The following is a 14,904-nucleotide window of genomic DNA, read 5'->3' on the forward strand; positions in this document are numbered from 1 at the left end:
CTCATGATTCTATAGCTATCCTCTAAGTCTTCTTGAATGATCACTTCAAAATTAAAAATCTTGGTTCTCTCCGCTACTTTCTTGGTATTGAAATTGTTCGTTTTTCTCAAGTAATTCACATTTGTCAACGCAAATATGCTCTAGACATCCTTGTTGATTCTGGTAGTTTAGGTTCCAAACTTGTCAAGTTGCCAATGGACCAGAATTTGAAATTAAGCAAGGAAACTGGTTCTATGTTGAAGGACCATTCCATTTATCGTCGGTTAATAGGGAGATTATTATATCTCACTATTACTCACCCAGATATAAGTTATGTTGTTCATACATTGAGTCAATTCATGGCCACTCCTACCTCAGCTCACTTGACTGTTGCTCACAAGGTGCTCAGGTACATTAAGACAGCTCCAGCTCAAGGCATTCTATTCTCCATTGCTTCTCCTTTGCAACTCCTTGCTTATTGTGACTTGGATTGGGCTTATTGCCCTGATACTTGTCGATCTGTCACTGGATATTGTGTCCTACTAGGCAGCTCTCTCATTTCTTGGAAGTCTAATAAATAGACTGTGGTTTCACGCTCTTCAGCTGAAGCCAAGTATAAAGCCATGGCAGCAACTTGTTCCGAGCTCACTTGGCTCAGGTTTCTTCTTACTGATCTTCAAGTTCATCACCCTCAAGCTGCTCAACTCTTCTGTGATAACCAAACAGCTCTTCACATTGCTATCAATCCAGTTTTTCATGAATGAACCAAACACATCGAACTAGATTGTCACTTAATTCAAGACAAGATCCTTGATGGTTTTATTTCCACTTCTCATGTTTCTACATATCTGCAACTTGCGGATCTCCTCACTTCCATTCTCCACTCTCATTTACTCAAGATGGGAATAGTAAACTTTTATTCTCCATCTTATGAGGGGGTATTGCAACATACTAGTGCTACAAGTCGTTGTTCTCAAATTCCATCTACATCTACTACAAGTCGTTTACCCTCCACTGATTATACACGTGAAGAAGGACCTGACTAAGATGACTAGAAGCTTCTATTCTTATTCTTTTTTTCTCATTCCTTTTCTGTTATGATGAGCTGTATAGTGATTCTTTCATTTTGGCTAGATGTTAGTCGTGTACCCAGCATATATATATATATATATATATTCTTTTGTGTACAGAAATCTTCTCGATCAATGCAATTCATAGCAGAGCAATTTCTCTCATTTCTCCTTGTTGCAAGATGTTCTTCCGTCATAAGTGAGAGGTAATAAAGTTTGAGGAGGTGTTGCATGTCCTCCTTAATTTCTAATATATATAGAGAGAGAGAGAGAGAGAGAGAGAGAGAGAGAGAGAGAGTTTTGTTGCATGCAGGCTGATCAGTACTACTACTCCTACTAATTATATGGTTCGATGATGTATGATCATCTGCATGATGCATGCACACATCATGGTGATCAGTTTGTGGCTGGGCCGGATGACTCCGATGGCTTATGGGAGTGGCATGCATGTGGAGGTACATGGCTCCAAGTATATATTATATGTATGTGTGTGTGTATTCTAAATGTCATCTATACGTTGTCATCATGAAATGTGCATATCCAAATTGTTCTTATCCAAACGAAGGAATATAATATATACCTGTGAAGACAAGCGCGCTGGTACGTAATTCTAGACTATATATATATAAGCTGAAATGGTAATTAGTACGTATTGGGTTCAAATTCTCTCTTTCACCAATAAGATATATTTATATATATTGGAATTACTATTTAAAAGCCTGATCTTCTAGCTAGTTATAACAAAGTAAAAAGTAAAAAAGAGATCAGAGATGATCTATGGTTGTATTTATCGTATTCTTATTCAAATTAAGACAAATAAACATGCGCATTTATACTTCTTACGTGGGCATGCATTCGAAGCGCCTTATATATCTTGTTTTACGAAATTGACGATATTTAATAATTTTCTGCTCGCAACTAGCTAGTAAAAATATTTGTTAAAATATTGTTGCTAATAATATTGATCATTTTCTTCCTTATCGACCCACAAAACCAAAATTAATAATATATTCAACTTTAATTCGCATTGAAAATCGCCGAGTGGTTTTTGCCATCTGCCATGTATATATAAGAAAGAAAAATGATATATAGTTAATTCCCACTTCCCACTACATTTAGAAGTCATGATCGATATATATATATAGTGGGAAGTCGGAAGTGGGAACTATCATTTTTCTTTCTTTTATATATATATATATATATATATATATATATATATATATATATAGGTTTAATTAATCTTCTAAAGAAGGGAGTTGGGAAGGTGGCGACATGTTTTAATTTTTCTTTCTTATAGCTATCTTTGTACATGACATGGTCCACTATCGATGGGATAATATGCTATTGGGGCCTCCTCCTCCTCTTGTTTTGTCACACACTATTCAATATTATTTACAAATTTCTTATGTCATCTCAACACCCAAACGAGCCGTTAATCTCCCATGCATGATATAATATACATATATATTGGGTCACCCACCCCACGATTGCGTCCCTTTCTCGATTGCCATATGATCAAGGACATAATCTTCATACGTGAAACATGGGTCGACACAAGTGCTAGATGACAATGGCATTGCACATTTTATCTATGTTAAAAGCAGAATAAAGTGAGTAACAATATTCTCGATCCAGTAGTGAACCTGATCATAATTATGGTGGCATTTCCATGCCAGCTGGTTGACAAAAAGAAGATTAAATAACTTAGTGGGATCGATCATCATGAACGTCCGAAGTGTTGCGTGATGATCATCAAATTATAACTTGTGGGAAAGATCGCAACCAGATCGTGCTGATATTGAAAGCTTGTGTTGCGTACGTGTTGTACGTACGTAGATGATGCTTGTGCATGCATGTCCAGTATCATGAACATGTTTCCAAACTTGACGTGGTTTTTTTTTTAAATAATTTTGAACCTGCGCGCGGATATTAATATTGGTCACAAATATTCTTGCATATGCAATTAAATCTATTTTTTTTTTAATTCATTCGTGTTATATATATGCATCGATAATCGTCGACCGTACTCTTCGAGATCTTGCAGGCCGGGTAGAACACCTTTGGGGAACCCTAGCTCTAATTCCAAGAGCTCTATGCAGGAGTGGCGGGAGCACTCTTCCAAGCCATTCATGCACGATCGATCATGGCCCCAACTCGGTCTCGCTCGGCCTCTGGCAGTGATGTGCCGCTCTTCGCGATTTTGCGTTGGCCGAGAACAAATTGATCCGTGGTGATGATCTGTGGCGAAGAATGGAGAACTGTGCAATCAAATCTAGTATCAATGTAAGGAATCATCGAGAACGAATGAAAATAGTAAACTGAACATGCAACTCCTTTTTTTTTTTGGAGCCTTTTTTTTCTTTTTTTTTGAAATCCCTCACTTTTGGCAGAAGAAAAAATCTTATCTTTTTTTTTTATTGAAATCCTTCACTTTTGATGGAAGAAAACCGTAGTAACAAAACACTATGCCTGCAAATTACATTTTTTCATGAATCCAGAACCAGACTAAAAGGCAAAAGGCTATATATAAAAGCAAACCACTATATAACAAAAACAAACCACAACACACCCATGCATGCCAAACCAAAGCCAACAACACCAGTCCAGAGGCGTCTTAAACTAGACGAATATTGGGGAGGCCTGTCTTTTCTAGCCTCAGTATACCTTTAAGTTCCTGGGGAACATTTGTTGGAGACCCCCATTGACCACCACGCCCCTCCACACCCATCCTTGCCAAGAAATCTGCCGAAACATTCCCTTCCCTGTATATATGTGATACTGTTATCTTTAAAGACTTTGTCACCTCCAAGATTTCCTTCCAAAATTTCTCAAGGTACCAGTTTTCACATCTCTGCGCCTTAAACCATTTAACCACCACCAAGGAGTCTAATTCCACATCTAGCTGTTCAAAACCCATTTAACCCATGCAACTCCTACTCATCAATTCGCGTTGAAATTTTATTTTATAACAATAAATCTAAAAGCACTCATGCATGTCACCTTTTTAGTAATCGTACAAGGAATCGTGCAAGAACTTAAAACGAAAGTAATAATTAAGAGAACAGGTACGTACTGATCCTATTCACCCACAGGCCGCATGTGTAATTAAACAACGCTAGCTAACCAACATACACCTCGATCAGTCATTGCATGGTTAATGGTTGTTCGATCCCTTAATAACGTCTATAGTATCAGAGCGACTACCATACCACGGTTCGGAGTATCAGGAGGGCTCCCTATACACAAGTTTTAAAATGTATTGAAGTATGTTATGCATTGTTATATGTATATATATATATATATATATATTAATGCTAAATCATTAAATATATATATATTTATGCTTGTAAATGATCGGTGAAGTCTTTAAAAGAAGATGAGCTAGCTACTATTAATTGGGTCAATAGCGATAGAGTGAATCACTGTGGACGTTGATTCTGAGAGCGTGGTGAAATATTATGATCATAGAAAATAAGAATTCAACTAAATCAGCATTCAATGATCACGAAAGTATTGAAATAATAGTTAGATCCTTAACAAATTGTAATAAAAAGGGATATACAGGAGGATTATATTAGTTATTGGACTTTCTCTTATAAACTTAGTATTAATTAAATATGCAATATGAATGATATGTCATGTTAGGGATCAAGAGAGGCCAGGTACGTAACGGTAACAAGTGAGATTTAACATGTAGCTAATTAGGGAAAAAAAGAGTTGTGTATTTTTTTTTTTTTTAAGATAGATGGGGATAGGGACCAAAACCGAACCAATATGGTTTTCAGGGGACAATACTGGCCGAAACTAGTCAATGAAGGGTGGGAAAACCGGCTGGTGTAGTTTCGGCCAGTTTTCGTCGGTTCATCAGCGTTCCGATCGGTTCCTATCACATACAAATTTCTTGACCAAGTAACCAACAATCAGATTCAAACAATTTCAGTAACCAACAATCAGATCCCCTAACGCCAGAAACAAATTAAACAATACATCGTCATCACATGAGAAAGAGAGAGAGAGAGAGAGAGAGAGAGAGAAAAGGGAGATTATGAGACTTGAGAGGGAGTTGAGAGATCTGAGACCAGAGTCGACTGAGAGGGAGATGCGCGATCTGTGAGGGAGACGAGAAATCTAAAAGGGAGATGAGAGATCTGAGAGCTTGAGAAAGAGATGATAGGGTGATGAGTGGGAGATGATGAGAGAGAGAGAGAGAGAGCTGAGGGAGATGAGAACTGGAGAGTTGCGACAAAAAGAAAAGAATCGTGAAAATGAAGAGGGAAAGGGGGTTGGGGGGTTAGGGTTAAAGCCCTAACCCAAAACAACGTTGTTTGGTGTATTAAACCAAACGACTTCTTTCTTTTTTTTTGTGCAAAATGGGAACTTAAAACGACGTTGTTTCACTTAACTTAAGTGAAATGGCATCATTTATACGCATATAAATATAAAAATATATATATTATATATAACCGGCCAGTTTGCCGGTTTGAGCCGGCAACCGAACTGGCTGATCACGATTTTTGCTAATATCTACCACCGGTTGATCAGTTCCCTACTATTTTCGGCCGGTTCCATGCTCTGGCGGCCGGTCTAAATCGGTGCCAGTCGGTTTTCTCGATTCCTGTATAGCCCTATCTAGGGATCATTACAACCCGTTGGACTTGGAGGATTGACTCTTATAGCCTTCAAAGACCAACAGAGTCTATGGCCCATTCCATACGAGATGGGCCGGGCTGTCATACCTGATGCTCTAGGTGGGTTTAATTTGGTCTCTCTTATTTCCTAGAGTCTAGACCGTTCACTGCATTCCACGTCTTAATTAGGTCTTATTTGGTTAGTGAAATTGTTTCATCTCATCTTATCATCATCATAATTTTTTTAAATTTAAACATAAAATATAATAAACAATTTAATTTTTCTAAATTTCAAAACAATAATAATATTAAAAAAATAATATTTAATTTAATTTTCATCTAAAATCATCTCATTTCATCTCGTTATCCTAAGTACTGCACCTTAGAGTTAGCCTGAATTTTAGATATATATATATCCAGGTTTTGATATATTGAAGGCTCAATCCGTGTTCTATTCGTCTTTCTTTTTGGTGGATCTATAATATTTTCATTACCTAGTTTTTGTATCCAACATATTATTTTGTGTGATATATATTGTATAAATCAACGATACGAACTAATGACTAAATGAGATCAAAATTAAGTTAATTATAGCTCGGCTCGTTTTGATGAAACACGTATATGGTAGTTCGGGATTGCGAATCCGTCTCTATCTTTTTCTTCAAATAATTAAATTTTTTTTTTTCCCTCTATATTATATAACCCATTTTTTTTAGTTATTATTGAGCGTAATTATCCCATCGACTTGATAATGATCCAATGGGTATATAATTACAATGTCAATGAGAGCCCCCATTGACACACAAAATATAAAACATAAAATACTAATTAAGATGAATCGATCCTCAAGCTTCATGTGACTTCTTTTAAAATGGAGGTAAGTAAATGAGCCATGTTTTTTTTTTCCTTTTTTTTTTTTCTAAGCAACCAAGTAAACTTTGTTAGAAATTAAAAAAGATGATACATGAGAAGGAGGTGGAGTTCCCCAACAAACACTCCAAAACAATAACAAAAGCCCAAAGTGGTGGATAAAAAAGAAAAAAAAAAAGATTTTTGCGATCAATTTTTTTGTCTTCACCAATGTCCTACAAAGAGAACACCATCTTACATTACGGTAATAAGTTGTTCAAAAAAAATTTTTGAACAATGGAACCATCGCGATGATAGTGGCGGGTGTACTGTTGTTTATTGTCTTTAGATGATTTTTGGAGAGATCCGCAATTCCTTCTTCAAGATTATCGGTTAGAAAAAAAGATAACATAGCGAAAAACACGGCATCAAGTGGACTGATATGCGGCCTGTGATCATTTGCGTTCCCGCTCTCCTGTGATAGCGCATGGCAGCCATGCGTTGAAGGGATGGAGACGGGGTGGCCTAGATCTAAAAGATCTCAGTGAAACGAAGCTGCTGGGACGGTGTGTGTAGCCGTCTGTGCGCAAAGGCGCGTGAAGGCCACTCGCAACAACAAGTCGTGTGTGAGGTCCACACACAGATCATTTAGACGTGACTCCACCTCATCCCCATAGATCGGCAAATGGTAGAAGGGGTGGTGGGGCGCGTGTAGGCGGATGGCGGCCGGAGAGCAACAAATTTATTTTCCTCTCTAGCAATGACGATCTAAAATTTAACCCTTGTATTTGAGATCTTAGGACTAGTTTAGATTCTGAGATGAGATAAAATAAGATAAGATAATTTTATATAAAAAATAAAAGTTGAATAAAATATTATTAAAATATTATTTTTTAATAATATTATTATTTTAGAATTTAAAAAAATTAAATTATTTATTATATTTTGTGTAAGAATTTAGAAAAATTATAATAATGAGATTATATGAAATGAAACACTTTTTGAATCCAAACGAGACCTTAGATTATCTTATTGGATATTTGGTTATAATATTTAATGGGCTTAGGCAGTAACCTTAGGTCTAATTTAAATACAGAAACGATTTCATCTCATTTAATAATTATTTTTTAAATTTTCATATAAAATATAATAAAAATTTAATTTTTTTAAATTTTAAAATAATAATAATATTATTAAAAAATAATATTTTATTTAATTCTCAATTTTCATCTAAAATTTTTCTTTTATCTCACTATTTAAACGGGATATTAGTTGACTTTGCAAAATTTAAATTGTGATTTATCTGTTTTGGTTAGTTAAGCCCACCAAGGTGGGTCAATTTGTTAGGAAATACAGCTATATGTAATGAGCGGTTTCTGCTCTGAAAAATTATCGAAACAGTAGAAAAAAAAATTCAATTTTCTTCTTCCATCATCTTCTTTCTTTCGGAAGTACTCAGCCTCCAAGTGAGATTTTCCTTTACCCCTTGGGTGTGTTACAATTTGATTTAGTAGCTCTGCACTAATTAATGCATTCCATGGAAAGCGAGCAGAGGTCCAGATAAAGCAGTCTGTAGAGAGAGCGAGCAGAGAAGAAGAAGGGAAGATATATATAAACGAGGTGGGTGGGTTTCATTATTTTCCTTCCCGGTTATGGTGTTGAGGACGGGTAAGAGAGAAAATGGCTGCGAGGTCTTGACGGTGTCCTCGCCGTGCTTCCTCTCGTTCATTCTGTTCCTCTCCTCCGGTGGCGGCGCTGATTATAAAGGATGGATCCTGTTAGTTGAAGGCAGCGGAGGCGGCGGCGCTGGTGGAGGAAGCGGCTTCGGCTTCGCGGCTTCTGCGGCGGCTTCCAATGTCGGAATAACCATCGCCGCGACGGCCATATTCGGTCTCGCCTTGGCCGGCACCGTCGTCTACTCTCGTAGGTAAAAAAGGAAAGAAAAATCTCAAAGATCGAAATCCGAACCATAACGGAATGAAAACGAATCAAAACCAATCCCCGAATTCAGTTTCAAACCCTGGAAGAACTATATAGATAGATAAATGCTTACGGAAGAGAAACACGTAATGAGAGCCCTACGGCGAAGTCACATTTCTTCACCGTCGTCGTCAAATTCCTCTTCACCGTCAGCGTCTTCGTCTTCTTCGTCGACGTCATCTTCTTCGTGGGTTCATTTGCGATCGGTCTTGTTAGTCGTTGCTCATTCATCGTCATCGTCATCTTCGTCCTCACCAGTTTCCACTGATCGGTGAGTTCTTAATTTCCTCTTCCTATAATCCTCAGTTTTTTTCCCTTCGATTCTGTTTCCCATCAATCAATGTGATCGCATCTCTCGTAGAGTAGGGTTTTTCTCTTCAGATCCCGATCTGAAAAGTACTCAATTGTGGATTCCATTGTCCGAAAACGCCACTACTCAACTAGTTCTTATTAGTAAAACTGTCTCATCCTGTGAAATTCATGTTCTTAGCTGATCCGGTCATATGAAAATGTTGGAAATGGAATCGGCGTTTGATTATGAAATTGTTTACTGATATCCCCTCATTATAGTGGACCGTATGATTTTAAAAATTAAAATTCCTGAGTTGATTTCCTGCTGTGACTGTTATGGCAAAGTCTCTATCTTTTAGTACTTCGGAATTCGTTTCTTTTCATGCTCGTCAATTTTCGCATCAAAAGAAATGCTTGTAGAATCTAGTAGAAGCTCATTTTTGTTTTGCTCTTATATAAGTAGCGTGGTAGAAAACGTCACAACTTCATGTTCTTGTTAATTGGATTTTTTTACTACCGTTATAAGGTTTTTAAACCTCGTCTGTTTTCTGGTGCAGATCAATGCTTTATGCTACTGGGTTCCTCAGTTTCTATTTGAAGTTTCATTATCGTCAGTTTCTTTGCTATTTTCTTTTTTGTTCCCCATTGGGAGAAGTTTTTATTCCTTTTTTTTGTTTTCTTCAGGGTTGGTCTTAAATCACCTTGGTCACGCCGGAGAAGAAAACATGCCCTTCTGCCAAAACTATGGAAGAGTTTCTTTACACCAGATGGGAAGATCAGTGATGGTGGGGTCAAGTTTCTGAAGAAAGTTCGCGGTGGAGTAAGCTGTCGATTTTTCTCTGGCCTAGTTGTTTGTTCCTGTCAAATTTAATTATAATGTTATGAGTTGCTTCTGTTTTTTTCCCTATATTTGTTACTGTTTTGAAGATCTGAAATTCCCAATATCTCTGATTCAGGGTGTCGATCCAAGTCTTAGAACAGAGGTCTGGCCATTCCTTCTTGGAGTGTAAGCATGCCATCTCTACCTTTATATATTGATGACTCCACTTGTTTGTGTGTTTATATTTGCATTCTCTCTCTCTCTGTGATGAGAATTTGAGATAGATTTTGCTGCCTTTTGGACACATCTTGTTACATTGTTATTCATAGCCACAGTTTAGCCTTTGTTGTATGGATTCCTTGATCTGTGGTTGACTGTAAGGCTCAGGTGGTTTTATGTATTTATTGCTCCACTGTCGTCCATATCTTTCAATCATTCTTGTTTTAGACTCAGAGTCATTCATCTTTGTCTCTATACATTGTTAGTCATAGGCTCATAGCTGCAGGTTAGCCTTTTTGTTTTTTGGGTGGTATCCACCTTTTTTGTTTCTGAGTTGCTTCCTCAGCTTGACATGTAAGTTCAGGCTCAGTTGTAACAAGAGATACCTTTTATATGACTTTTTTTTGGCCATGCTTAATTTGTTGATGCTAGTTTGGTTAAAAGAAGCCTTAAGAAATAAGCTAACTCAATTCTATTAATGCTAGTTTGGTTGTAAGAAGCTTCCAGCAGCACCATTATGGTTGCCATGTATGTTGACTTATTGGAGAGTTTCTCTCAGAATGAGAAAGCAGGCATATAGGTTGCTATAATATTGTTTCTGGCTATATATAATTACATTTCTTGTGTTCATTGTTGCTGTTTTTTTCAAGAGCCAAATTGCTTTAGGGCATGTTTGGGTAATAAGATGTTTTATTGAGTTTTGGAAAATGAAAAAGAAAAGGCTGAATAAAAATATTATAAAGTTAAAATATTGTTAGAGTATAATTTTTTAATATAATTTTTGTTTTGAAATTTAAAAAAGTAGTATTGTCTTTTGTATTTTGTTTGGAAGTTTGAAAAGGTTGTAATGATTAGATGAAAAAATTAAATATTTGAAATTAAAAAATGTTTGTGTTTGAGCAATGTTTGGGCAGGAAATTATGAGAAGTTTTGAGATGAGATCATCTCACTTCCCAAACAAGGCCTTAGATCTGTCGTTCATGTCTTGACTGTGATTTCTCATGTGCAACAGCTATCATATTAACAGCTCTCAGAAAGAAAGGGATTTGGTCAAAATACGGAAAAGGTGGGGAATTTATCTTAGTTTGTAAATACATCCAAAATTAGGTTTTTATGTTTTGAAGCCCATATATTTGCTCGTGTTTTCCACTCCCTCCTTCCCCCTCTTTTCTTGTTCCCCTAGTCACTGTCCTTACCTGTGATGCAGAAAAGAATATGATAACCTGCGGAAGCATTGCCAGAAAATTCTAAAATGCAGCGAGAACAGGTTAAAGCTGAAGGAAACTTCTGGGAACTGCAGCAATGAGGGCAGTGGGAATTTTAGTCAGGTTCTAGATTCTCTTAGCTTAGAAGAGATGGTCAGTGCCAGTAGGTCCCTTTTTACTGAGGGAGGAATCCCATTAGCCGAGGATGGACCCTCTTTCTGTGATCATGCCCCCCAATCCTCTGATTCATTTTTGGAAGAAGATGCGCATAAGAGTGGACTGACATTTGAAGATGCCTCTGCTGGAGATACAGAGTCAACTGATTCCGACTCTTGGGAAGAATCTGATGACATGCGACCTCTACTTGCCACCAAAGTATCTGAAAAGAATGACCTTGATGAGCCTGCCAAGGATAACACATCTCCATCTGATGCAGGAAATGAGTCTCCCTCTAATGCGGAAAGTGAGTCCAAAATCCACACTGCTGAAGATTTTGCCAGTTGGCAGAGAATCATCCGTCTTGATGCTCTGAGGGCAAATGATGAATGGTTTATATACTCGCCATCTCAGGCTGCAGTGTCCGAGATGAAAGCTCGCTGGTTAGCAGAGAGTGTTGGTTTGAACGAGTATGATCACTTGGATCCATCCAGGGTTTTCCATGCTGCTCGCCTGGTTGCTATCCTGGAAGCGTATGCAGTCTATGATCCTGAGATTGGTTACTGCCAAGGTATGAGTGATCTACTTGCTCCAATAATCACAGTGTTCGAGGAGGACCATGAAGCCTTCTGGTGCTTTGTGGGTTTCATGAAAAAAGCTCGGCATAATTTCCGGCTTGATGAGGTGGGAATCCAACGGCAGCTGAAAATTGTCTCCAAGATTATCAAGGGCAAGGATATTCATCTCTACAGGCACCTGGAAAAGCTTCAAGCTGAGGATTGCTTCTTTGTGTACAGAATGGTGGTGGTTCTCTTCCGGAGGGAGTTAAGCTTTGAGCAGACGCTGTGCCTCTGGGAGGTAATATGGGCTGATCAGGCAGCAATTAGAGCAGGGATTGCCAAGTCAACCTGGGGGAGAATACGGCTGAAAGCCCCTCCTAATGATGATTTGTTGCTTTACGCTATAGCAGCCTGCGTGCTACAAAGGAGGAAGCTCATAATAGAGAAGTACAGTGGCATGGACGAAATTATGAAGGAATGCAATAGCATGGCCGGCCAACTGGATGTGTGGAAGCTTCTTGATGATGCTCATGATTTGGTGGTCACCCTCCATGACAAGGTTTAGGAAAACCTGCTCACGTCTCCTTTTCCTTATCTCCCTCCCTCCCCCCACCCAAAGAATCCCTTAGAAAATTAACTTCTAATTTATTGTTACTCCTGTTGAGGATCCCTTCAAAACCTATAAATCTTCAGGTTATTCACAATGCTTGATACCAGCGCCCAGTGGGCAATTTCCACAGTGAGTAAATTATGAGATCTATAATGTATTTGTCCTCAGGACTCATTTGAGTGATGGTGGCAACACTGCAGAATTACTTCTAACTTTGCCCTGAGTTTCTTAACCCTGTGGCTATGGTATTTATTGATGTTCTTTTTGCTTTTGTTTTCTGCTGTGATTTATTGATGCTATCATGATTCATGACCCAAATTATGTTGTTGGCTAGTGATGCTGTTATTTAATACTTGGAGGACTCTCGAGAGCAAATTCTATAATATTATATGATTTTCTTTAAAGATTTTATGTACAGATAATAAAATTAAAAGATCTAAATTCGATCTTTAAAAACTATTTCATTAAATGCAAATAGATATTTTAATAATGTTTTAGAATGTTAGAAAATACTTCATATTAGTTTTCAGTACATATTATTCTTTATATCTTAATTTTAATATAATATATATTGTATAAGTGACTACGCAAGGGTGATAATTTAAATGATAATAATAATAATAAACTATATATCATTATTTTATATTTATAAGAGGAAGATTGTGATTTCGTATTGATATAATTATATTATAATTTTTACACAATTTTTTAATAAAGTAATATTATTTTTTAAACTTCTTTTTAGTCCTAGTTTATTTTCATAATAAAATGAGATGAGTTGAAATTAAAGTTAAAAGTTGAATAAAATATTATTAGAATATATTTTTTAATATTATTTTTATTTTATGATTTGAAAAAATTTAATTATTTATTTTATTTTGTGTAGAAATTTAATAAAGTTGTAATAATTATATTAGATCAGATGAGATGAGTTTTTTTTTTTTTTTTAATACGATAGAGGAGGGGTCGAACCCATGATCTAGGAGTGAAAAAAACCGGTAAACTAGACTAGACAGAACCGATGGATTTGGTCCGATATCGAGTTTGGTCCGGTTCGATACCGGTTCCATTGTTCTCAAAATCAGTTGAAATAGGTCTGGTTTCGGTTTTCCTTGTTCTAACACCGGACCGGACCAGTTCATATATATATTTTAATTCTTTATATTGTATAAAATATTATTTATATAATTTTCAATATTATATATAATTTTTATATACAATATATATAATTATATATAAAATAATTTTATACCATATGATAAATTATTAATTAATATAATATTAAATTTTAAAATCATATATAAATAACTATACTATATGACTTTATATTATAATATACTATAATATATCACTATATTATATATAATAATATATCACTATAGTCTATAATATAATTATAACATATATTATAATATACTACAATATATTATTATTATTGTTAACACCTAAAAATGTGCAGCCCGAAAGGAAAGAAATATCTATTCATTGGACGCGTTGAGATGGGCTGGGCCTCAATCGGTATTGTTGAGAGCTCCTGTTAGTGGTCCGGTGCGGTTATATGATGTCGGTGCGTACATATGTAGTGATAAACAATATTTTAATATAGAGAAAATAAAAAGAGACGAATACACATTTATGTGGTTCGACACTAGGCCTACGTCCACAAAGGTTTAGGGAGAGGAGATTCATCTATAATATGCTTGTTTACAGTTTCTCATAGCCTCTCATTTCTCACTGTACAATCGGAGTCATAAATCTATATGCTAGAGAATATATTCTCTCTGGAGTTCTTTGTCCTGAAGTTGAAGAATAAGTTAAAGCACCCCAAAAAAAAGTCTAAAGAAGTCCCCAAAAGTCTCTGAAACCGTAGGCTCCCTATCTTTTTTATCTAACTCTTTGCTTGCGTGTCCCTCAATAGTAGTAAGGGATGTTTGTCTGGCTTGTCTGACCCTCTCTCTTTTCTATTTTTTCCTGACACCCTCACCCCTTAGTCCTTTCTTGACTCTTGTCTCATCGTCCTCTCACTCATTTTATCTTCTAATGATGGCCCTCTTTGATAGGTTGGGTCTTAAAAATTATTTTGGACCTAGTGTATTTTACTCCACACAACTATATTATTATGAAAAAAGCTAAAGACAATCGCTTTGTGTAAGTGCGGTGCAAACACCGACTGATGTGGCAAAAAATCAAAACACCCCGTTTAGTGATCCCTCCTTCCATTTCCCTCTCTCTCTTTCATTGCCCTCGAGTTCTTAGCTCTCAAAAATCTGAAAACAAAATGAAAAGAGAAAATATAGAACCAATATAGTTCTTACCTCTCTAAAGACGATCATGGAAGATTTCGAGAAGAAGGTTTCTACTACAAAACCAATGGAGGCCGAAAATACTGTAGGTTGCTCTGATTCTTCTAAAATCCTCTGTCAGCTTCGTAGGTTCCTTGCAATACAACAACGCAAAGCTGAAGCCTATGCCAACGCTCAAAAAGTACGTCTCTTTTTCTCCACTGATTTATTTCTGAGTTACTAGAAATAAGATTC

At 36.5% G+C, this 14,904-nt stretch overlaps 1 protein-coding gene across 1 annotated transcript; it reads left to right on the forward strand.

Annotated features, from left to right (window-relative positions):
• The first annotated feature begins 7,853 nt into the window (after positions 1-7,853).
• On the forward strand, positions 7,854-12,638 carry LOC108993786 (small G protein signaling modulator 2). Its single transcript, XM_018968815.2, has 5 exons — positions 7,854-8,453; positions 9,482-9,617; positions 9,754-9,803; positions 10,849-10,902; positions 11,044-12,638. The coding sequence occupies exons 1-5, from the start codon at positions 8,179-8,181 to the stop codon at positions 12,320-12,322; spliced, it is 1,794 nt and encodes a 597-aa protein (XP_018824360.1). The 5' UTR covers positions 7,854-8,178; the 3' UTR covers positions 12,323-12,638.
• The last annotated feature ends 2,266 nt before the right edge of the window (positions 12,639-14,904 follow it).

This window comes from Juglans regia, chromosome 9 (genome assembly GCF_001411555.2).
Source record: "Juglans regia cultivar Chandler chromosome 9, Walnut 2.0, whole genome shotgun sequence".
In the NCBI taxonomy this organism is placed as follows: domain Eukaryota; kingdom Viridiplantae; phylum Streptophyta; class Magnoliopsida; order Fagales; family Juglandaceae; genus Juglans; species Juglans regia.